The 26570-nt window shown below is 37.7% G+C and overlaps 1 protein-coding gene across 2 annotated transcripts in view; it reads right to left on the minus strand.

Moving 5' to 3' along the window:
- Window positions 1-6996: 6996 nt before the first annotated feature.
- ADIPOQ (adiponectin, C1Q and collagen domain containing) overlaps window positions 6997-26570 on the minus strand; it is a 30966-nt gene continuing 11392 nt past the window's right edge. Inside the window, exons 1-3 of one of the 2 annotated variants that reach the window (XM_026701473.2) lie at window positions 20071-20167; window positions 12211-12434; window positions 6997-8109 (exon numbers count right to left, since the gene is read on the minus strand). In XM_026701473.2, coding sequence (XP_026557258.1) covers window positions 7571-8109; window positions 12211-12427 — 756 coding nt within the window. In that variant the 5' untranslated portion in view covers window positions 12428-12434; window positions 20071-20167 and the 3' untranslated portion in view covers window positions 6997-7570. Of the gene's footprint in view, window positions 8110-12210; window positions 12435-20070; window positions 20168-26570 lie in introns of those variants that run through there. The other variant, XM_087933161.1, reaches the window with a different exon arrangement.

A 26570-nucleotide genomic window follows, 5' to 3' on the forward strand; every position in this document is an offset into this window, starting at 1 on the left:
AATGCTCACCAATCCAGTTACAGACAATAATTTAGAACAGGCTCAAGACTGGAATACTGTGCTCATGCGCTTTAATGTCAGCTCACCATTGGTATAGTGGTGTTTTGGGGTTTTTTGCTTCAATTTGTTGGTTTGGTTTAGACAGTATTTTAGACTATAGTTCATTTAATTGTGGCTCATTGAATAAGCCATAACAAATGGGGTCCACACAGCATGTTAAGACATAGCCAACTAATTATGTTATGGCTTTGTATGGTATGACACATGAATTTAGCCAGGATGTGGGCAATTTTTTGTTTAATATCCAAAGTTACACTATCATGAATATAATGAAATATTATTTTCCCAGGTAAAATTATGCCTGTTTTTGTCTTGAGTTTGATATTTGTTAATAACTATAAAAAATGAGGACTATAAACCCAGATATGTCAATGTCAAATGAGATCGATAATTAGTCTATAAAATCTTTCATTTTGGTACTGAGGCTTTAGATTGGCTGGGGCATTAGATTGGCACTGGGGATGCCAGATTGTAGCCCCTAATCAGCCTCAAAAACTCACTAGGGGATTAATCTCAACCCAACCAGGAACCAGAGCTATGGTGGTTGGAAAAAATGGGAGGATGTGGCGCTAGGCATGCACCTCCTGCTCCAGAATTAAAAGGTGGGGTCGAAATTTAAATAGATTGTAGATAGATGATAGATAGATAGATAGATAGATAGATAGATAGATAGATAGATAGATGATAGATAGATAGATAGATAGATAGATAGATAGATAGATAGATAGATAGATAGATAGATAGATAGATATGGATGGGAAAGAGAAAGAGAGACAGAGACACAGAGAGAGAGACACACACAGACAAAGAGAGAAAGAGAGAGAGAATTTTAAAGATTACAAATCTGATGTAATCAGTAAACAGAAATTGGGTCGTAAACAGATTCCTGTGAGAATTGGACGTTGTAGAAATATCAGCAAATAAACAAAATAAATTCTGGTGTGCATGTGGTCAGCATGTGGTCTTCTCAACTATGGACTCTGACATTTTTTAATTAAATCTCTTGTCCACTATGCTATTGTGCCTTGGGTTATTGTTGACTAGATTGATTGATTAAGCAGGTTTGCAATCTTGTATTGTTGTTTGGTCACCTTGACCTGCCTGTAATTCTTGCAGACCCACAGAAGATAATTATTTTAGATGTTTCAGAAAGATAAGCAGGAGAAAAACCTATTCCTGATTTGAATGTCTTTGACTAGTCAGTAGGAAAAAAGTGATAATGAGTTGGGACCATTTAAAAAAAGCCTCTCAAGCTTTGCTTATCTGCAGAGGGAACAAGAGGTAGTAAAATGTTCACAGCAATCAGAGGAAGACCTCTGTAATTGAGGGCCAAAAAAAAAGAAAAAAAGCACAGCAGGATAAGTAGCCTGAGAAAATTAATGTGTTTGATAATGACACATACGACAAGTTATTACAATACAGAAGGATATGAGCAATGTTTTAAAGCAAATTTCTGAAAAAAGGGGATCCTTTTTTAATTGCAACAGCTGGATAAAACATACAGCTTATTGAGAAGCTCAATATATCCCCCCGTTTCATTTTATAGAACTATTAGAAATAATACAGCAATATTTTGTGCCATGTCTTTTATTAAGTCTAGTGAGTTTCAGATGACATTAGAAAAAACAAAAAGGAGAATTCCTTGCAACATATATGCAGCTGAACTGAAAAACTTATCTGAATCCTGCACATTTGGCAAAGGGCTAAATAATGATTTGAGAGACTGGCTAATCAGTAGAACTCAGGGGAAAAAATAAAAAGATGCTTAATATAGGTGAATTTAACATTCAGGACAGCTAATTTTTAGCACTGTGAATACGCTGCTAGAGATATTGTAGAGCTCCAGAAATGACTAAAAAGAAAATAGCAGACAAGCAGAAAATAATACATGAAAGTGAACTGTACTTTGGTGGTGAAAGGCAAATTTATAGAATTAAGCTGAAGAAATTGTAATAAATTGGGATATATTCTCTTTTATGTCTGTAGCTAGGGGTGGGATTCTAGCAGTTCGCACCTATTCGCTAGAACCAGTTGTTAACATTCTAAGCAGTTCAGAGAACCAGTTGTTAGAAGAAATTACTGGACTAATCCTGTAAGGAAGGCAGGAAGGAAACATTCTGGTGTTGCTTATAGAAACTGCCGCTCCATTAACCCTTGTTACATTCTTGGCAGGACTAGACTTCCTGTTTCAGGAGTTTTTTCCCCCTCCTTTGCTGGTACTTTGCTTGTGTGGAGTGACAATTCAAAGTTACAATGGCACTGAAAAAAGTGACTTATGACCAATTTTCACACTTCCGATTGTTGCAGCATCCCCACAGTCATGAGAGCCCAGGCGAGGAGATGCGTGCTTCAATGTGAGTGATATTGAGTTGGCCACACCCAGCCAATAACATGACCACAAAGCCATGTCCATCCAGTCACATGACTTCCAAGCCATGCCCACCACCTAAGCCACGTCCATAGAATCGGTTGTTAAAAATTTGAATCCTACCCGTCTGTAGCTAAACCAGTGTTTCTCAACCCTGGCAACTTTCAAATGAGCAGACTTCAACTCAAAGATGGCTGGGGAATGCTGGGAGTTGAAGTCCACACATCTTAAGGCTGCCAAGGTTGAGAAACACTGGTTTAGCTTATAAACACTGGGCTAAACGGGCTGAAAAATCTGTATCAAATTAAACTGCTTTGATATTTTGTTCTCTATCATACCGGTAATAGAGAGTATTCAACAAGAAACCAGAAGAAACCTATCTCACATATACAGAACAATTAAAAATTACTGGAATACACTGCAAAAATGTGATGTTTGAATTGTTGTATTGTTGGAAGAATTATTCTTCTGGGTTCAGTTCCAAGCGGGAAAAAGGCACTGGAAATAGGGAGGCTATTTGGAAAGATGGTTTTAATGGTGGACAGGACCACATGGCTTGAAGGTCCAAAGAAGGATGATCACATGCTCCAAGGTGAAGAAAAACAGAAAAAGAAGGGCCGGCCAAGATGCTGAGACCCTTATATACTCTCTGTTGGGCCCTACCTTAGTGTTTCCTGTATCTGTGCAAGAAATGTATCCCATTGGCTGTCAGACTCCCAGGAGCGGGGATCTTAGCTAACTTTGTAGGCTTTCCTAAGTTCCAGGCTTGGTTGACCCTTGCTGGATGCTATACCTTTACCTAGAGATCTTTGTTATGTAAAGTATTCCGGCCCAGGCCTTAATGGCCCACCCATTAACAAAGGTGGGGGTGAGCTTCTGCTTCTGAGGTGTTTCTGCTCTTGAATTTCTACTCTTTCTAGGGGAAATATTCTGCCTTTTTAAATATTTCCTAGGATATTTCAATTTTCTAGGAGAGGGGTGGGTGCTAACTTCCTACAGTATCATGTGGGGATTAAGCTTTACTAAAATCATCCAAGATGAAAGTTCATTTATTGGTGTTATATACTGGTTGTCACGAATAGACCAACAAATTGCATAGCTTCAATGAATTGTTCAGATTGATAGTATGTCCAAAGGATACCTAGAATGCTTCCCGTCAATCGCTTATAAAATAATAGGTATAAGTGTAAACATGAGTAAGAATACAGAACATATGGATGATTAAATGGGGACAATAGGACAGGAACGGGAGGCACGATGGTGCATTTATGCACGCCCCTTACAGACCTCTTAGGAATGAGGTGAGGTCAATAGTGGATAGTTTGAGGTTAAAGGAGTGGGGGTTTGAGGCAGGGGTGGGATTCAAATTTTTTAACAATCGGTTCTGTGGGCGTGGCTTAGTGGTGGGCATGGCTTTGTGGTCATGTGACTGGGTGGACATGGCTTGGTGGTCATGACTGGCTGGGCGTGGCCAACTCAACATCACTCACATCAAGGCACGCATCTCCTCACCTGGCCTCTCATGACTGTGGGGATGCTGCAACAGTCATAAGTATGAAAAACGGTCATAAGTCACTTTTTCCAGTGCCATTGTAACTTTGAATGGTCAGTCCACACAAGCAAAATACCAGCAAAGGAAGGAAAAAAAATCTCCAGAGAAGTTCCAGAGACAGGAAGTCTAGTCCTGCCAAGAATGTAATAAGGGTTAACAGAGAGGCAGTTTCTATAAGCAACACCAGAATGTTTCCTTCCTGCCTTCCTTACAGGATTAGGCCAGTAATTTCTCCTAACAACCAATTCTCCGAGCTGCTTAGAATGTTAAAAATCGGTTCTAGCGAATAGGTGCGAACTGGTAGAATCCCACCCCTGGTTTGAGGGTGTAATTACAGAATCAGATAGTGCATTCCAGGCATTGACCACTCTTGCTGAAGTCATACTTTCTGCAATCAAGTTTGGAGCGGTTTATTATTATACTGAGAAACCCAGCAATTCAGTCTCTTGGAAAACCTCTTAGTATTTTTGACTGGCTAGCACACTTCGAACTGTCACATTATGCTTATTAACAGTGGTTCCTGTATCAAACTATTACTTCAATTTGACAGTGCTCTAAAGTGTTAGTTTTGTTTTAAATCCATCTATCTAAAGCTCATTAGATCTCACTATTTAGAAAATATATTTTGAAGTCCCCAGATTTCAAAGGTATAATAATATCTTTCAGAAAATTTATTTGCCATGGGAAATATTCCATCATGCAGCTATATTCCTAACATTTAATATTTCATGTATTTACTACAATTTATGTGCCACCTACTTGAGGATTCTAAATAATAATAAGCTATATGGATTGGCAAAAAAACATTGCAGTTATGGGCGTTCAAGTGATAAAAGCAAATCAAGTTAGAAAAGAAAGCAAGTTGTATTTTGATTTTAGATAAAAAAATCTAATTTATTTTCTGGCCTCTCTGTTCATTTCTGGTCTTAAAAATAAAACAAGCACTTGAGAACCTATTGGGAAATAACTTTGTTGCTGATAGCTTGGCATCCTCTTGTGGATATTTTCAGTGACTGCAGGGTAGCTTGAGATTTCAAATATTTTTTTATCAATGAGATTTTCCCAGAAATAGTGATCCAAAAGCAACAAGCTAAATTATAGAAGATGGATAATTACTGACCGAGTTACAAGGAACTAAGTATCATCTCATAATAGGCTAAACTTTGAAAGAATAATATGTACTTGTATATATTAAGATTCTCTGCTATGCCTTTTAAAAATATATCTCATAATGATGCTAACAATATTAATACAAATCAATTATGCATAAAAATATGATTTATGTATGACTTTATATCCTTTTAGATTCGCTTCTGATGCTTTATGACTAATTTTGCTAGAATACCTGGTACATAAGTCCATTTCTTAACTTCGATTTTAAAAGAACTACTGTAATATATTCCCTCCATTCAAACAACTTTTTTCAAATATTCATACTTACTCTCCTTTTTTAGGAAATTGCTTTCTGTACTTTTGAAAGATAAGTTAATTTAAGGATGTTCATGCAAGGGAATCATAGTTTAGTCCGAGTTATACATTAGAATGTCTTATTATTTCAATAATTCTTTCAATTATAGTTTAAATTATTTTCTGTTATGTCTTACTGTATTTTACTATTCCTCACTATTTTCTTTTATATTAACATCCACAGTGGATTGTTCCTTTCTGACAATGTTAAATATTCTTAAACACTGAGATGAATCTTAATAAATCTAGCAGTGATATTTATTTTAAGTGTTATGGCCTTTAGACTATTCAGTCTTGGTGAGGATAGGACTGATATATTGTTAACTCTGAGCAAATAGTGTTTAAAATAATTTTACAAGCTTTTTTTATTACCATAATGGAATAACCAGAATCCTTTTGTGTGTGGCAGAAAGTGAATAAAGAAAAAGGAGAAATTGCATCTCCAACCTAAAAACAGATGGGCAACTCTCACCTCTTAAAAGTCATTTCCATAATAGGGAAAAAAACTAAGAAAAGAAAAATCACGAATGACAGAAAGTATAGTAGAGATTTTTAATTATGAACAACTAAGATGGCTTTTTAATAGCTAAGTTGAGTGCTTTGTAATGGACTAATAGCAACTATGTATCATAGGGTTCATTGTGAATACTGAATAGACATATTTTGTCCCAATTCTGCCTTAATGCCTTCATTTTTTATTATGATCACTGATTAGAATTCTGCAACTTAAAGCAAATATTCAGCTTCAAGTAATTCAACAAACATAAAATTATAACTACACCATTGAAATAATCAATGCATGTTGAGTTTTGCAGATACAACATTTTGTCACATTCAAGGAAACTTTATCATAATTATCCAACAGTAATAGCTCTACTTAAAATAAGTTGAAAATGTCTGGATACTTCACCAAATACGGAATTATGAAATGGGCCTTGTGTCCCTATTGGAGGCTCAATATACGTGGAATATGGGGTATGAATTTAAGGGGATTGTTTCTACAACAACACTTCACTTACATGGAATGTTTTTATAGCTTGGAATTATACGTAGGGAGATTAGCCAAGTAGGCTTCCAAGTGTCAAGCACATTGCTTGAGAGCAGTAATTGCTCTATAATAGCCAAATATCAACCCAGCCATTTTTGAGAATTCACAATGTTGGTTCTTGTAGGGATTAATTTTTCCACATTAATTCATAATTATCTGTCTTAATCAAAGAACCCAGACCTTCTGAATAAAACAATAACTTAATCCCAGCATGTAGCATTTTCCTACAAAATAATATAATTTAAGTCCAAAAGAAATAGAACTACAAGTGAACAATTTTTTAATTTATAATTCAATATAATGTCTGAAGTTCTAAATATAAAGGCTTCTATAATCTATGATGAAACTATTACAAGAAAGAAAGAAAGAAAGAAAGAAAGAAAGAAAGAAAGAAAGAAAGAAAGAAAGAAAGAAAGAAAGAAAGAAAGAAACCAGACAGAACCATTAAAGGAACAAAGATATGAGTTTTAATTTAAGTCTAAACAAAAATCATTCTGACAATTGTGGCGCTAAAGCTTTATCTCACTGACTTGATTCACACAACATGGTATTACCATAGTTTATTTAAAAAAATCATAATTAGCTAAATTCACACAGCATGCCATGCTATGAAATATGGTTTATGAACCACGGTTGCTGTATCTATATTACATGCTAATCCAAAACCAAATTTCATTAAGGCTTAATACATTGTGTAAATCCAGTGTTTATTCTTTGTTGCTGTAACTATAAATAAACATAGGATAACATTATCTTGAATAAGTACAGGTTGAAATCTTGTGTCTGTGTGTGTACATGCACACACATGCTTGTGCATATGCTTATTTTATTGTATCTGATTATTGCATGACAGACAACTGAATGTGTGAACTGAAAACCATTAAAGTGATGTTAAGGAATACAAATATTTGATGATTTACACATACAAATTATTATAATATCCAAGCAATAAACTTTCAAATTTGAATCACCTTCAAGGTTATTTTGTGTTTCTAACGTTACCAGAAATCTACAAGAAAAATAGAGTCCATATTATGCTTGACTGTTCTTCCATCTTCCCTAGTCCATCCCCATTCTACCACTCATTATTTATATCAGGGTAAAGTAAAAATCCCATGAAAGTTGAATCATTAACATTATCAGCATAGACACTACTGTTTTCTTCTTCTCCATATAACTGTAGCCAAACTTCATCCCCCGATGCCAAATGGAGTAAAACCGATCCAGAAGCCTGATCCACATCGTTTTTCTGGTACTGGTCATAGGTGATTATGATTGCTGTGTCCTTCTTGAACAAACTAACTTTCACATCTGAGGCATATACACTGAGATGATATGCAAAATAATATACTCCAGAAATGGTGGCTCGGAACTTTCCCGTAACTGTATCATAGTGATTTTGTTCATTGTAGAAGATCTTTGTAAATTTGATAGGAATATTAATATAAGAAACTCTGGATGTTAAACCAACACTAAAGGCAGATCGATAGACAGAGGCACTTTCCCCCCTATCGCCCTTTAACCCTGGGTTTCCTGGAATACCTGGCACTCCTTGAGGACCTGCAATACCAGCCACTCCTAAAGATCCTTTATCTCCTTTTTCACCAGGTCCACCTATAAAGTAAATTGATTTTTTATTAGGATAGTTCATTCTCATTCAACTGAAGACTCTTAGCTGGTTATATTATACTGCCCTCTATTTCCTTTCAGAAGGACAAGACACCAAAATTAACAAGTCTTCTTATAAATGGCAATAACAGTTCTTATAACTAATATTATAGTTGGAGTTAAATCCTGTGATTGTTTATCAGAATTTATTACTCATGAATTCCAAGGACTTCCTCCCATATTCTCAGAGTTATGGGTTTTGTTATAATACTCCATCAAGATCAGGTAGAATGACTCCTAGCTTCATCTCCCTCATAGTTGTAAATTTTGGTGTTCAACTTTTAGACAAATAAGATCCCCATATTCAACTGCTATTAAATATGAGGCTATGAGAGCCCATTAATCAGTAATTGCAGTTGTCCCACTCCCTGCCAGCTCCAGAAGATATGGAGCCGTTCTAATCACACGAGAAATATTGTTCCATAGGAAGGGAAGGTGGTAGACAGGATATGAGTCTGATATGTCTATAAATAATAGTCTCCTAAAATGTGTTGCTAAATAGACAAATACCATTGGAAGCAGGTAACCCTAAAGATTCACTAGTGCTATTAGGGGCACTCCAAAAGCAATTAACTTAGATATCTGTATCTCTAGTTCTGTGATCATAACTGTATCAAAAATTGGAAAAAAAATACCCTGGAAATTTGCATTTCTATACCTCAAGGCACATATGGTTAGGTTGTCCTCAGATCTAGTTTAGTTGTAAAGGGAATCCAGGTGCTAGTTGATGTAAGAGATCAGTTTACCAATTAAAACTCCATGCTGTTTTATGTAATGGAGGAGATAGCAGCGTTTCTATTGAGGAATGGGAATGGATTGCCCAGCTACTTCTGAAAAAATCTATTATCTGTCCATAAAAAATTAGATAGGATAGAAGATAATACTTTGAGAGGCATTTTGATCAATAGGAAAGAAAGAATGTTATCAAAAACCAGTTAGTAAACTAGCAAGGTTGGAAGAGCTGGTAGAAGAAGAAATAAGTATTTTAAATGAGAAAAAGGATAATGATACTCTAACCATCTTCTATCTCCTAAATAAGCATCTTTTTCAGTCTGCCATTTATTTTGATTGCAGTAATTTCTGCAGAACACTGAGGTCTCACGAATAGTTACAGTATCTCTCATGGATGCATAAGTATGCATCAATAAATAAGGGATATGATAGTTGGCTTTGTTCTACTTTGCCAGTACAAGGACATGGTGGATTCCCATTGTATATAGAGCCTTTATTAGGACATGTTATTATCAGCTAGATGCTTTTAGGAAGATATTAAAAATATCTCTTTATCCTATTTAACTGATGATAAGCTCTTCATGGTAATGATAATGAGGATTCTCATAATATTGCTTTTAGTTATCATGAGACAGGGATGAAGGCTAAAAGTGCCAGTAAGCATCATAACCAATCATGACATGAATGGCAACATACGGGTAGCAGATATTTAATAGTTGTGTTTGCATAATACCCTTATTTGTTCTGACAGTCAAATCAGCAGGTTTTTGTTGGGAGAAAACATCTCACAAAAAAAGAGAGACGGTATCTCAAGATGGGAAGAACAGATAAAACAATATTGGGAAAATGTAGCAAAATCACTTTATATTGAAAAGAAAGAAAGCTCAATGTCTCTGTTTACAAATTGCGGGAATGCTACAGGATTGCAAATTGGTGCACCGAATATGGAACATGTGGAACATGTGTGTGGCCTTAGCTTCCCCTCAATTGGCTAAAAAGATGTTGCCTAGGGATAGTTTGGTTGTATTATTATTTTAAAGCCACTTTGCCCACTTTTACTTATTCATTGATCTATTTATTTATTTATTTTAATCTACAGAGGTCATGCAATCACTGATATACTTTGCCCACTCATGTAGTTTTAAATTATTACACTTGGAAGGTACCATAGATGGCAAAAAAAGGAGTGCTTTTTAATACTGGGACGATGGAGTATCTTTAATTTCCCCTGCTGGAGTGGGGCACATCATGATTAAAGTTAATGAACTTGCAGCTCTCATTTCACAGTCCTTGAACACTACTGTTAATGCCTTAGCAGCAGTAAATCAAGAACTTGTTAGAATGAGACAAGCAATTATACAAAAACCAACTGGCTCTCCAACGTGCTAAATGCTACCCAAGGGGAACTGTGTGTCATTATTAAGGTGGAATGATGTCTCTTCATCCTGGACAAGGCTAAATCTATATACTGCTAAAACTTTTGAGACCCATGTAATTAAATGATGTGTGCTGGGTAGCCAGCACAATGATGTAATCCTGATATAGATTTTCCTCTGCCTAAATCACAGTTTTTGTATATTTGATACCTGGCTTATATCCTTCCACTAACATTCTAAAGCAGTTAATAACAATCACAATTTATTCAGGATATATTTGTTCTCCTATGTGATATCCGCAGTTTGTATATTTCTAGAACTAGAAAGAAATCTGTCAAACCACCAGTTATGAAAACTTTCACCATATAATATAACTAAAATAATAATTATACACAACAAAAGGATGCACTGATTTGCAGCAGTGAATTGTTGATACATGTTTTTTTTTTGTCAAAGTCAGTTCAATACCTCCCTAAAATCCAAAATAAAAAAAGTTAATTTTATTTTAAGTTATTTAGTCTATGGTATTTCCTAGAAACTTCTACTCCTTTGTCATCCCCACTTCTTTTTTGAAAAATTAATACTTAATTTGTTGGGTTTTATCTTACTATATTGTCTAGTAGTTTTTGAAAGTTAAAATTAATGTGTGTAAACTAGTGGTGGGACTCAAATTTTTTACTTCTGATTCTGTGGAGTTGCTTGGCAGACATGGCAGGGGAAGGATACTGTAAAATCTCCAGTCAGAGGTGGGATTTGCCGGTTCTCCGAACTACTCAAAATTTCCACTACCAGTTCTTCAGAACTGGTCAGAACCTGCTAAATACCACCTCTGGTGTAAACATGATTTTTTCTTCCCTGGGTTCAATGAAGAATTCAACTTTAAAATTATATTTTTAATTACCTGCTATTCTTTCTTTCGCCTGTCACGTTAAAATATATTGTGGAGAAAGCCATGAGAAGAAAAAACTAATTATCCTCTTCTAGAAAATATATATACATTCAATATCTGATGCCATGTTTAATTTGTTCCTAAATATGCTACTTGATATAGTCTGGGAATGTATTTTACAGCGTTGTTCTTACTTTGTGCCTTCCTTCATTATTGGATTCTATTACTGTCATAAAATGACAATTAAAAAGAATATTTTTTAATTGTTTATCTGCTGTGATATGACCTGTCCAGATGCATTTGGGATGCAACTTTCAAAATTTCCAGCAGATGTTTTTGGAAAGAGTTGCTGGCCAAACAAATCTGAAAGGTACCAGGAAGGCTGCAAGCAACATTGTTCAAATATTACTTTCTGCCCTGGAAGTCCTGAAAAGAAAAGAGAAACTAGATACAATATTCTTAAATAAACACATTTTTTCCAGTCAGTTAAATCTACATCAGTTTTTCTTTCATCCACCTTGTTTGACTTTCTGTGTACCTAATGACCCAGGACCAACACTATTCAAATTTTCTTTTAACATCAACATTCTGTTTCTGGAGCATCTATAGCATTCTATATTTCTATATGTTCTTCCTATAAATCTAAAGATTTTTTTTTTAAAGGACTATCTTGAGAATTCCTGGTGTAAATTGGTGTTTCTCAACCTTGGCAACTGTAAGATATGTGGCATTCAATTCCCAGAATTCCCCAGCCAGCTATACTGGCTGGGAAATTCCTAGAGTTGAAGTCCAAACATTTTAAAGTTGCTAAGTTTAAGAAACAATGGTATAAATAATCATCTCCATCCCATTAAACTGTAAGTCTGATCGAAATGAATTAAAGCAGCCTTACTCACTTGGTGTCACCGACATATATTATACAACACTTCCCATAATCCTTAGCGAGCTCCAGAATTGTGTTCCAAAACACCTGGAGGACAGTAGATTAGAGAATACTGCACATCAAGCGTACCGTTCTCACAGAAATGAGCTAAACTTTAAGCTTCTTACCTAGCTCTCCTTTTTCTCCCTTTTGGCCATCTCTTCCATCCCGCCCGTCTCTCCCTGGTACTCCATTATGACCTGGGTGACCTGGTGCTCCAGCCATCCAATTTGCACAAGATCCTTGAGGTTGTGGAGAGTTTTCTTCTGCAGCAACTTCATGGTTACTACTAAGCATCACCAGCAGCAGCATAGAGCAAAAAAGAAGGCTTGATCCTTGCTCCATGTTTAACCTGGAAAATATACAGTGTAGTACTATCAGAGATGTATTGTTGTTTTTATTTTTAGGAAGAAGGTATGTTTCTGCAAGATCAAGGGAAAGAAGTTGTGGCCCTTGAAAAGTTATTGATCTACAGCTTTTAGTATTTTTCAACAATGGTCATGGTGGCTGAAGAGGCTGAGTTGAAAACAGCAATACTTAGAGATCTTAGGAAATAACAAGGGAAGCTGCTTTGTTTCAGTTCTGGCCACTTTTCAGTCTGATCCAATATAGTAAAAAGTGATTTGTTCTTATTCTTCAAAATTTCAAGGAGAAATTCCTGATTGAATATGGCTTAAATTTGAGAACTTGTTCATGCCAATTTATACTTACTACAGTCCCTTCCTGGGATTTATATGTATGTTTATATCAATGAATATGAAACAGATTTAGGAAATAAATCTGATTTTTTCCCCTACAGCTAATTGACACAGAAAAAAATATTTTGCTACAATCAGGGTAAAACAGATGAATCTGTCCAAGTGATGCTCCTGTGTCAAGATGCTAGAATCTGGATAGAGAGGCACTGAATCACGTTTAATCCCAGCAAGAAGGAGTAGCTTTGGGTTTGAAAGTCGTCTGATTCCAGAGAAATGTTGTTTTAGTTCTAGATAGGGTCACATTCCCCCATACAATTCTGGCTTTTATCTTGGAAGCGAGCTTGGACTCGTAGTTCCCACTTTATGAACAGATAACAAACAAGGAACCGTGGTGGCACAGTGGTTAGAGTGCAGTACTGCAGGCCATTTCTGTTGACAGTCAGCTGCCTGCAATTTGGCAGATCGAATCTCACTAGACTCAAGGTTGACTCAGCCTTCCATCCTTCAGAGGGCCGAAAAAAGAGAACCCAGATTGTTGAGGGCAATATGCTGACTCTGTAAACACTTAGCAAGGGCTATAAAGTACTGTGAAGTGGTATAAGTCTAAGTGCTATTGCTATATTCAAAGGGGCCTTTGCAGAATTCCATTTTATGTACAGTCATACTGATTTATGGTTCTTTATGGTTCAGGAGGGCAGAATAGGAGGCCCTATTCATAGTCTAGTCATATCTTATTTACCTATCAACTAGTGTCATGCCCTTGGTAGAGCTGGACTCTAAGGGAGAGGAGGAACAACCAACAGGGAGTGGAGGTGTGGCACTGGAGGTTGTGGAAGAGGCTGGGGAAGGGCAGAAGCCAACTCGCCAGTCAGAGGAAGAACCAGGCCCATCCCCTCTGCATCCTAGGACACACAGGGAGGAACGGAGAAGGCAACAACTTGGCTTGTGAGAGAGGAGACAGCCCATGATTCTCCTCAATGGTTGCAGCTGTGGAGACTAGTATATAAGAGAGACAATTACAAAACAGCATGTTTTATTTTAGGCTGAAGTTATCTTGATTGGCATCCTTCCAACAGACTGTGCCTTGTTATTTCCTTGAATTTGGTAATTACTTATCCTTTCCGTTGAGGAAATTTCGTCATTGTAGTTTGTTTGGTTTTTTATTTTACCTCTAACTGTAGCCCAGAGCCCATTGGAGCCTTTCCCACCTATAAAAACCTATAAAACCATTGCCTGCACCGGAGATCCTGAGGAGCCGAAGCTCCTAATTTCTAGAGCAGCACTGTAGCCCTAAACCCGTTGTAGCCTCGATCAATGGCAGAGCTCCAATTGCCGAACTTCCAACGGCTGATAGCCTGATCCCGAAGCGCTAACCTTCCAGTAAAACTGCTGCCCAAACTGCCGCCTACATCATCAATCAACTATGATCATCAAATCCCACATCGGAGGTCCTGATCTCAGAGTGCAGCCCTGCTAATTCACGCAGTAGCCTAATTTCTAAGATCACTGACCAAAGACAAGGGGATCTGTGAGAAGACAGACCTAATCCCTAAGATCGTTAGCTGATGATCTGAAGTAACAAGTGAAGATTAACCTTCTATCTGCTCATTAAGTTGGGACTGTATTGCTTTCCTTTGAAGACTATTTTTGAGCACATTTTACCTCTAACTGAGAATTGTTGAACAGTAGACCCAAGTTGGAGGCATTAAATGACATTTATTTACATTTTGGAATTTGTTACATTTGTGTTACACTCTGGGTCATCACAACTGGACTATTGCAATGTGTGTGCTACATGGTCCTGCCCTTGAAGAACATTTGGAAGTTACAGCTAGTCCAGGATGCAGTAGCTTGAGTAGTTGCACATACAACCCGATGCCCTTATAATATCACTGCTCCAACAATTGTGATGGTTGCCAATTGGCTTTCCTATGCAGTTCATACTGATAGCCTCACTTTCAAAACTCTTAATCATCTGACTGATTTAAACAACGATCCACTTAACAGTAAGAAAGCTCATAAAATGGGTCCAAGCTCACTGAACAGCTGTCTCTCTTAACAATGGAGATTCAAGGAAGCCAGATTCATTTAGTGACTGTATGATGACCTAGGGTGGGATACAAAATAAACACAGTCACAAAAAAACAGGTAAAGCCCCTTTTGTTCCTTCACTTTGCTTCCAAGCTCCAAATATCCTTGACTGGAGACAAAAAACTCCCACATGAGCAGTTACAAGAAGGAGGAAATGCCGTTTAAACTAAAAATGCCTATAAATTATAAAGAGTAAAAAACAACACAAACCAGGCAAGATAAGGGCTTGAAGATGTCCACAGATATCAGAACACACACTGGGAAGGATGCCAAACTCAAGAGAGGAACCATAAACTAGAGATATTTCCATGCTTTGTTTCCAGCACTGGCCCGTACACATGTCCATCCTCTTATCCAGCTGCAGTCTATGAAGAGGATCAAGACCCTCTCCTCCCCTGTAGACCACGTCTCTCCCTGCATTCCCTAGGATGGAGAAGGGATGGGCCTGGGTCCTCCTCTGACTGCCCAGCCGGCCTCTGTCCTTCCCCAGCCTCCTGCACAACTTCCGGAGCCACATTTCCAGTCCCCATCAGCTGTTCCTCCTCTCCCTCAGAGTCAGTCTCCACCAGGGGCATGACAGATTATGTGACTGACTTAGTGACCATTCAAGTTACATAAGTCCCTGGAAAATGGGACTGATGAGTGTTTTTCACACTTAATGATGATTGCAGCATGCCCATAGTCAGTGATCCAAATTCAGATGCTTGGCAACTGACTCTTACTTATGACAGTCTCAGTGACCCAGAGTCATGCAATCCCCTTTTGCGACCTGACCAACGAAGTCCACGGGGAAGCCAGATTCACTTAACAACCATGTGACTTAAGAGCTGCAACTACTCACTTAACAATAGTGGCAAGAAAGGTCGTAAAGTGGATGAAAGCTCACTGAACAGCTGTCTCGCTTAGCAACAGAGATTTGAGGCTCAATGGTAGACATACAGTAAGTCGAGGGGTACCCTTACCTAGTGGTGGGCTGCAACCAATTTAACAACCGGTTCTGTGAGCACAGGCTGAGTGCACGTGTGTGCCTAACGCTTCTTAAAGCTACCAAGGTTGAGAAACCCTGATCTGTAAAGTCCAAAAAAAGCTGATCATGTGGCATAAGAAAACTCCTGCTGCCTCCATCAAAAGAGATTGCAGCTTTTACCATGGCTTCCATTTTAACTCAGCCTTTCCTCTTCTTCAGAAGCATTACTCCTATTTGGGGTTTGGGAAAGATATGTTTCCTATCGAATCTCTGCAAATTGTGTATTAAATTCACATAAAACCAATGGATAGTTTGATGGCAGTACCAAAACAGTAAAAGAGAACATTCAGGTCAATGTCTGGAACTGTGGCAGATGGGTTATCATGCTGCACTTAAGAGTGATGGGCTACTAATGCTGTACAGTACTTAAGAGATAACTTCGTGTGCTTTCTGAGGTGTTTTGTAAACTTGGCAGGTTCTTATTGATTCATATGAAACAGTGCAATGACCTCTAGATTCTAGTAACATTATCCGAAGAGCATTATCCAAAGAGCATGTAACAGAAAAGTTTGGCAGATCATGCAGGACATATCTCGGCATAGCATACTTGTTCCACTTTACTGTTCTTATCATGATATTATACACACAACACAGTGTCCTGACTGAGCCTGCTATGATTTCTGATAAACCCAGATGTACAATTTTGGGCCAATTTAAATGTGCATCCATATTTAAAGTATAGCTCTATTGTATATGGAGCACATATTTCTGTTGATAAATTGGATAAAGTATCATCACCTTTCTACCACCAACTTTTGGGATTTGGTGTCTCGTAGCAATCACTGTATCTATCCATAGAAATTGTGTAGATAGCAATAGCAATAGCACTTAGACTTATATACTGCTTCACAGTGCCTTTAAGCCCTCTCTAAGCAGTTTACAAAGTCAGCATATTGCCCCCAACAATCTGGGTCCTCATTTTACTGATCTCAAAAGGATGGAAGGCTGAGTCAACCTTGACCCTGGTGAGATTCTTTGTGCCAAACTGCTGCAGTACTACATTCTATTTGCTGCACCACCAATGGCATGATGATTAATATATTGGATCAGGAACAGCCTAAAATCCAGTGTGGGATAATAGGTAAGGCACTAAACTGGCATCTGGGCAATCTAGGTCTTAATCTACAATCAGTAGTATCAACTAATTTTAGCCAGTATCTGCTAATATCCTTCCTTACAGTGATGTGATTTGGGAGGAAATTAGAAGAAAAATCCCAGGTGCATAGCTTTAATACCTAAAAGAGTTAACAACAAACAAATAGCAAACAAAAGATGGCATTTTAAGCCTTTCATATTTCACAATATCTAACTTTCAATATTCTTTTGCTTAAAAACAATGTATCAAAGTAAGATTTTGAAACATGTTATGGAATGTTGATCAATTATGGTCAAAGATACATTAAATCCTTAAGATGCTTGACTGAATATATCAGAAAGCAGTTCATTGAAAGAAGTGATATTTATAAGCGAGGCTACAATCATATATTCTTAAACCTGGAGATATGCTTGTCAGGATTTCTAAGTAGACGTATATAGGGCTCTGCCCTAAATTCACGGCAGAGTTAGGGCGACTGGATGGAGCTGAGCATTTCCTGTCCAGATGACCTTGCTGATACCTATGTGGAGTTTGTGCCCTAGGAGAGAAACATCTGCCCAGTGGTAGGCTGTAATTTTTTAACAACTTGTTCTCTGCCCTAATGACTGGCAGGGTGGGTGTGGCTAGAGGAGGGTCATGTAATTGAGTGGGTGTGGCCAATTCTGTCATTTGTGTGGGTGGTACCTATATGGGACAGGCAGGGTTGGGGAGGGAATCCAGGGGTCTTGGGGGGGGGGGAGAAAGAACGATCCAACCTCTGTGTATGTGTGTTTCTGTGTATGTCTGTGTCTGTGTGAACCCATGCGTGAGAGTGAGAGAGCACACTGCTGCCAGTCCTGATATAATTCTCCAATATTGGATTGGATTGGATCTCTCTCTCTCTCTCTCTCTCTCTCTTTCTCACACACACACACACACACACACACACACTCAATGCTTTAGGCAGGCTTAGAAAGTCCACCAGGCCCATCATGCTGTGGATACCCCTCACTCGCCCCTTTGCCTGCCTCACATTCTTCCTCCCCAGTCTATCTTCATGCAGGAAGCAGCTCACATAGGCCCATTCCAAGGCTGCTGTCAGCGAGGCTGGGTACCGGTGAGGTCTGGCTTTTTGCCTAGCTTTCTCTGGCCAGGGGACAACAGGCAGGGGCCTGGGAGGAAGCCTGCATCAAGTCAGACTGGGAAAGCTGGCTGTGAGAGGAAGAGAAGCTGGGTGAGGTTGACCCAGATACTTTCTGGGTCCCCTCATCACAGAAGCAGCAATCTTGCATTCTCTGAACCATGCAGAATTGCAACAACCAGTTTGGATGAACCTGTATGAACCGGCAGCTGCCCACCTCTGTGTGGAAGGCAAGCGCCTTCACCAGTAGGCCACCATGCCACTCATGGCTGGACTGTAACATTATCTTTTATAATTTAACTTCAGAAATAAAGTTCAGTGGCTAAATTAGGACTTTACTTATGTTGGCATGCACATGGGTGAGTTAATAAATGTATTTTTATGAAGGCATTCCACTGAATTATCATGATACAGCAGCTTATCCTGATCAACTTAATATAAACTGCTCAAAATAAGTGCCAAAGAACAATTAAGTCTTGTTCTGCATAGCATTGTGCAACCTGATCCTATATATAAATAAATATATATATGATCAGGTTGCACAATGTTATGCAGAACAAGACTTAATTGTTCTTTGGCACTTATTTTGAGCAGTTTATCTTAAGTTGATCAGGATAAGCTGCTGTATCATGATAATTACATGCTGTAGTACATTTATTAGGAGATCATACATTCCATTAGGAAAACAACATTTAGATTTGTAAATCAGCATTCCTAATTTACTTCCCCAGAATTTTTAAAGCATAATCCTGAAATAATATTTGAATCTAATAATATATTTTATAGCTATATAAATGCTGGGCTATAATATTATTAAGGCCTTATGTATGATGCCTTATGTTAAAATTAGTCCCATTATTGATGTTTTTTTCTGAAATTTTGTTCATCAATGATTATATATTGGACAGATTTACAACTGACAATTCATGGACATGAAGTACAATAGACTTTTGACCCATTTTAGGATGTGGAATTTTAAGAGGTGAATTAGATTAGGCATGCATCTCACTTTTTCTAAGTCACTAATATCAAAACTGAGTCAGTATCCATATTTGAGTGTTTAATCAACAAAATGAAAGCTTTCAGTCAAGATACACAGAAAAAGATATGCATTTTTCATTTTGTGGCACACCCATCTTACACAGATATAAATGGGTGAAAATGTTATCCTTGACTTCATGATGTATCATGATGTCCCCCACCCTCAAGGAACATACTGTAGTTCCTTTGCTAAAAGGTATGAGCGAATTTACTGTTACCAGGTCTGCAGAGAAAACAACATGATTCCATTGAAACAAAAAAATACATTGGTAATTTCCAAAATTGGCAGTCAGAACAGTGCTTTTCTTTAACAGTTTATCGAGAAAAGCAATCTTTTCCTTTTCTGAGCAAATCCTTCACTGCATCATGCAATAAGACTTTTAGTTAAACTGATTGATTCAAATTGCAATTCTGTAACTAGCCTTCCATACTTCCAAGGTGGGTAAAATGAGGACCCAAATTGTTGGGGAAAATATGCTGACTCTGTAAATCACTTAGAGAGGGCTGTAAAGTACTGTAAAGCGATATATAAGTCTAAGTGCTATTGCTAGTTGCTTTGAAGACAATGGAGTTTATGCTCAGGTGATAAGATTGTGCTGTCCAGCTAATAACACTGCAAATGGTCAGAAAATACTAAAGGTATTTTTAATTTGTAATCAATAAAACTCAGAAAGATTCCAAACTTGCTACATTCTACAACATTAAAATTATAATCTATTAAATGTTCAGTCTGTGATTATTAATTCAGGTGCTTTAGAACCTGTGGAAAAAATGCAGCCAACTAAGCAGTTTAGTCAATAATACAATCTTCAAAATAATAATAGATTAACATATTAGAGCATAGAGGGCAAGCACAATTTCTGGAGAAAAGTATAGCCTAGTGCAATGATCTATCCTAAAATGGGTCTTTCTTACCACTTGTTTAGGTGAGGTCCTCTGCAGTTTGCAGGCTCATCAGAAATGCAATGGAGAGAATAGTGATCTTTGGATCGCTTCTCACAAAGAGGCACCTGGAACTGTCAGTTAAGATGCTGCCCTTTATATTTGTTACCAAGGCTGCCAGTTCAAAGCTGGGTATTTTTTAAATCATTCTCCCATTGTTATTCTTAATTTCAGAATATTTTAATCAAAAACTATTTAAAAATAATAAAGAAATGTGCCAGTTTGTGACTTTAATGATAAAATTTCTTAAAATAAGATGTTGGCGTAATATGCAATATCACAGTGAAAATTCAAGAATTAAGCATTCCACTAAAAGCTAATGTGGCATATTTTCTACTTGCTGTAGAGAGGATAACTTGTTGCTATCAATTAAAAGTCTGAACTTTTAATTATTTTTATTGCAGCAAGGGCCACCAAAGTGTGATAGTAAAATAAATAATGTCACTGGAGTAAGGCAGGCTCAAATTTGCAGAGTGAATTTATATATTTTTTATTTGGTTTGGCTTTTGTTTTTACAGTTGGATTAAGGCAAAATATGAACATGAAGATGAAATATAATACATTATACCAATCTTTACTTTTTTATAAAAAAAAACTACAGAAATCATCATGCTGATTAAAAATTCAAATTATTATTTCATTTTAATGGTGTAATCTTGGAATAATAAAATAGATGTAAGAGACACAGATTATCTATGGGACATGCCATGCTTATCTAGTTTATAATTTAGGATGTTAAGTTTACAGGGGAGAAATAAACTTCTTCCTTCTATGTCCATGCATTTTTTGCATAAAAGTGCTCCTTTATCTTTTGACACTGGTTCTCATTATGCATGCCTCAAACATATCTAGTGGAATATTTTGTGATCTGACCAGCTCCCTGGCTCTCAGCTGCACAGGGGAAATATTATGTGAATGCTACAATGAGTTATATTTGGCTGGATAATCTGAAAGCATTTGAAACATGACGCCTCGTGAGAAGCAATAACTGTCTCATCCAAATTAGAATCATGGCGTCAAATGTTCAGATGTTATTGACCAGGAGGTTACTGGAAATTCCTGGCTTTAGAAATCTGCATTTTAATCTACTTTCTGATGAACATGATTAATTTTTTGATAGCTTCTTTCAATTTTGGCCTCTCCTTATGGGCAAATTATGCTGGAAATAGATGAAAGCCTTATAAAAATGCACAAACTACACCCCTAATAATATCTAATGTATGCAAGTCATAGTCTAGTAATTTAGGAAGAACTTCAATAAATGAAGGGTGTTGATATTCTGCATTTGTATGCAACAATAATAAGTGATTTTTATAATGGCAAATAGTTCCCAAAGTTTTAGGTGAAATTTCCACAGCCTTTTAAAAGGCAATCCCAAATAATTGAATTTTAGTGTGACCCAAGGAAAAATTAACAATATACTAAAATATGTTCTCCTAGTTAGGTATACATGAAATGTGTTTTTAATTTGTCCACATTAATATTTTGAGCAATATGGCCTATACACACTACTCAAAAGTCAAATATAATCTCAGTTCGAGCATAGAATTTAGTAAGGTAAATTAAATTATGGTGATGCAAATTCAAATCCCTTTTCAGATATGAAATTTCAAAAGGGACTTTGTTTTAGTCATTGGTTGGAAATAGAAATTGCACTAAGCTATAATATGATTGTTTCATTCTGACTTTTTTGTGAAACTAACCATGGTGGCTTATAAATTACTGTTTATGACATATCAATAATAATATTGATCTCAAAAAGTAATAATTACAATATATGGATGATGGCTTGATGTGTTTAAGTGGTATGTGTATGCAGTGCTGTGCTTGTTCTTTCATCCAGCTGAACTTCTAGAGCAGAGGTCTCCAAACTTGGCAACCTTAAGACTTGTGGATTTCAACTTGCTAAAGTTGCCAAGTTTGGGGACCCCTGTTTTAGAATATCTTTGAGAATGAACTCATTCATTGAGTGTGTGTGTGTGTGTTTGCACTCTGTGCACATTCTTGGTACTTGATGAAGTTGAAATTCGTATGTATGGATGTATATAAACCTCAACATCACAAAGTACCAAGAATGTGCACGGAGTGCAAACACACTTTACTCTTATCTAAGTAGCAGTACAAACAAACCAGATTATCTTTGGTAGTAAGTACAGTAATGCATTCAGAAATATACATATAATATTATATCCATGAATTTGTTGGTTTGAGGGGAAGGCTGTTAAACTGGGGCCGATTGAAGAGGCAGGACTCAAGATATGTGAATCCAACTCTTTATTAGTAGACAAGTACAACCAAGTGAAGTGCCTCTCTGATACTGTCAGGCAGTTCAGCTACTGAGATCCAGAGGTGGTATTTAGCAAGTTCTGATCAGTTCTGGAGAACTGGTGGCAGAAATTTTGAGTAGTTCAGAGAACTGGCAAATACCACCTCTGACTGGAGATTTTACAGTATCCTTCCCCTAGGTCATAACACTATTTCTGCCTACTGCCAACAGTTTTATTCTTACTCACTCAAGATTGACTCAGCTCTCTATTTATATTATACAGGGCATTATACAGTAGAAATACCAGGATATAACTTGTTTTCTTCAAAGTTCTCCAGTACAAAGGAAAAAAAATCAGTGCATAATGGAACCTTCCTCTTTTAGTAAATTACATCAAGTCCTGGGATACGTTGGAACAAGGAACAAACACATAATAATTAACCTATACCAACAGCTTCTAATCCAATCAGTTTGACTTAGTAGTTAAGGCACCAGACTAGAGAAAGGAAGTTCTAGTTCTGCCTTAGGCATAAAATGAGCTGGGTGAGTCTTTTAGCTCTAGTAAGCATTCAGTGTCAATCCACTTCCAAATTCTTGCCAAGAAAACTGCAGGGACTTTTCCAGGCAGTTGCCAAGAACAAACATTGGCTCAAAGGCTTTTTTTTTTTAAGCTTCTAAGATTAGACCAAAGCTTTGTTATGGTGCCTCATTCAAAACGCCTTCTCCACCCTTTACCTGACAGAAATAGCTTTAAAAATGAAAGCCTCCAGTTCAGAACTCCAGCTCAAAAGCTTGTGAAAACCTCTGAGATGGATATTGTCTTGTCTTGGGATTGCAACTGGCATTTCAGTCGTGTTTTGTATGTGAAAGCAATGAGCTTTTCTTCTAATTAAATCAGATTGTTCACCTTTTTTTTAAAGAGAAACTGGTACATGGAAGGTAGGAACATAAATCTAAAATATGACATTATTTTTACTCATTTATTTTAATCTTTGTATTATGTATCATTCTTAGCTCAATACTTTATGATAATTTTGAAAGCATGCCCATTTTAGATAATAAAACGATGAGAAAAATCTGTCTACTTAGAGCATGCTGTTTGTTTTAGTAAGGTGATTTCTTATCCCTAGCTTTTTCTGCCTTTACTAAATAAATCCTAAATAAATCCACTCCTACACCTACTCCTGCTACTACCACCACCAAAGTATTTATCTGAGGACATTTCAGATAGGGGGCTAACCCAGTCTTCTCTTAAAAATTTCTAGCGATGAAGCACCTACAACTTCTGAAGGCAAGCTGTTTCTTAGTGTAAGAGAAAGAGAAAGTAAAAGAGACGTCATTTGGAATCAACAATCCATGACAATCATGCTTTCTAAGGAAAAATCCTTTGAAAAATATGCACTCTAACAATGTCATAGAGTTTTTAATCCTTTTTGCATGCCACTTACAGATGCTTACATGGAGCAACATGGCTATAACAGCCCATCCTCAGTATTAGCAGCAGTGTGTTCCAGCAGATGGGTGGATCTGATCGACCTTTTTTGAAGAAGCTAAACAGAATTGCTTGGTCAACACTTGAGTAAATAAGGATCAGACAAAAAAAATATCCTGGAAAAAGACAATGTCAAATTACCTTGGTATCTATTATCATACAAGGAATTAATTAATTTCCCAAAATAGATGTTTTATTTTACAAGTAATATATTTTAATCTGTGTTCATCCATCCATTCAATTTATTTCATTTTATTGTGGCCCCTAGCAGCCCTCAGCACCACACACACACACACACACACACAATCACACATATACTGCTTCACAGTGCTTTACAGACCTCTCTAAGCGGTTTATAGAGTCAGCCTATTGCCCCCAACAATCTAGGTTCTCATTTTACCCACCTTGGAAGGATGGAAGGCTGAATCAACCTTGAGCCAGTGAGACCTGAACTGCCAAAATGCTGGCAGTGGCTGATCAGCAGAAGTAGCCTTCAGTACTGCATTCTAATCACTGTGCCAATGTGGCTCTTAATGGACCTATTTGTAGGGGGAAACAGGATTTCCAAGATTAATTTCAATGACATCTGACAGTCTTAACTGCAAAGCAGGGCAGTTGAACAACTTAGAAGAATCTTTTTGTATTCTCTTAACTTTCTTGTCTGCTGGATTTTCTTTTGGAGGAAATTATCTTAAATTCAGAGTCATCTTCCGTTTGGATAATTATAGGATGCTGCTGTTCATGCAGACTAAAATTGTATTTGTATATTTTAGTAAACTCATGGCTACTGCTTATTCATATTCACCTTGTCATCAACTGCAATTTCACATTCTTTTTGTACCTAATAGCCAAACTGTTCCCAATTTTATATGTGTACACCTTTTTTTAATCCTAAGCATAAACATTGCATTTGTCTGTATTAAATTTCATTCTGCTCTTTTCAGACTGTCACTTTTTTTAATTTATCAAGATTATTTTCCAATTTGTTTCCGTATTCTACATCAATGTTTCTCAACTTCAGCAACTTTTAAGATGTGTGCAGTTAAACTTCAAGCCCATGTTGAAGTCTACACATCCTATAGTTGCTGAGGTTGAAAAACATTCTGGCCTGTTGGACCATCCTGGAAACAGTGAAGGACCGGTTTGTGGCACTTCTGTGGGACTCTCCCGAGCTTCATTTTTGGCCGCAATGGCTTCCTGCACCCTCTGCCAGTGAAAATAAACCCCGGGGGGGGGGGGGTGTACTGGCAGAGGGCTGCAGGAGGCCATTGCAGCCAAAAACAGAACTTGTTCGCTAATAGAGGGCTGCAGGAAGCTATCATGGCTGAAAACGAAGCCTTGGTGAGTGATGTTGAGCTGGCTACACCCACCCTGGCCACATTCACCCTGGCCACACCCACCCCTGGCCCCCTATGGTCAAACACAACCCTGCAATAAAATCAAGTTTGACACCCCGTTCTAGATCATTCATCAGAATCTTTCTAGAGGCTGATGGTTTGCAACTGTGTTTTTAATGTGTCCTCTTTTTAGAAATACCATCCATCTTAGGTTATTCCTTGGTAGCAGGACAAAGCTGGCTCTGAAGATTGCAAATGGCGATCGTGTATCATCGGACATCGCAACTGACTATAAGGGTAAGCTGGTTGTCAGGCATCCAGGTCACAATCTGTTCTGACCCAACCCTGTTACCAGCAACAAATCTCAAACAAACGCAGCAACTCAAACCTTCATAGCTTTAATCTACAAATAAACTTCTTTGTAGATAAAAGATGGCTTGCAGCCAATTAATTCAACCAGAAAAGCCTTGATAGAATTCTTCAGATAAGCCGGAGTCTCCGCACACAATGCTGAGTCCTTAGAATGTTTTTGCTTTCTGCAAAAGCAAAAACCTTTTGAAACCAGGCTTATATTCCCTGGAGGGAGGGGCCATTATGTTGCATCCTTATGCTTGCCTGTGCTGCTCCAGCTGTTCTCTTCTACAAATCATCCTGTACTCATGCGCACTTGGCACAGGCTCCTTGGGAACCTCCTCATCACTGCTGCCAGCCCCCATAATCCCTGAAGGCAGCAGTTCCCTCCCTGATGGTCCTGGCCCCTCATCAGAGTCATTGCTATCCTCAGCCATCTGCACCTGCTGCTGGCTAACCACAACACAATCACATGGTTGTGGTAGTGCTCAGATGGCCAGAACTCCTTGGACTGGCTGTAACCCTGATTCATTCAGCACCACCATGAGCAGTTGCTGGACAAATGGTCATAAGTCAAGGACCACCTGTTTAGTCAATTATTAATCTTGCATGAAAGTACACTCACCTTAAAAACAAGCACTGTTTTACTGATTTCATTTTTGCTTAATTTCTTCGTATTTCCATCTTTTCACTGAATTTGCATCCAAAGAAATATAGAATCAGAGTTAGAAAATATTATTCATTTCTTTATTCTTTAGGGCAGGTGTCAAACTGGATTTCTTCGAGGGCAATGCCAGATCAGCATTGTTCTTCTCCATGGAAGGGGGAAACAGATGGCAGACAGGATGGAAACTTCGTGTACTACCCTGCCAGCCAAAACAGGATGTGGGGTGGCCATGCACAGCCCCCCCATGCCCATTTTAGGGCCTGGACGGCCTCCTGTAGCACTTTGCTGGCCAAAATGAGGCCTCTGTGTGGCCTGTTTTTTGGCCATCAGAGTGCTGCTGCAGGCCAGGGAGGCCAAAAA

The sequence above is a fragment of the Pseudonaja textilis genome, chromosome 4, assembly GCF_049901715.1.
Source record: "Pseudonaja textilis isolate UNSWEBS1 chromosome 4, rPseTex1.2, whole genome shotgun sequence".
Lineage (NCBI taxonomy): Eukaryota > Metazoa > Chordata > Lepidosauria > Squamata > Elapidae > Pseudonaja > Pseudonaja textilis.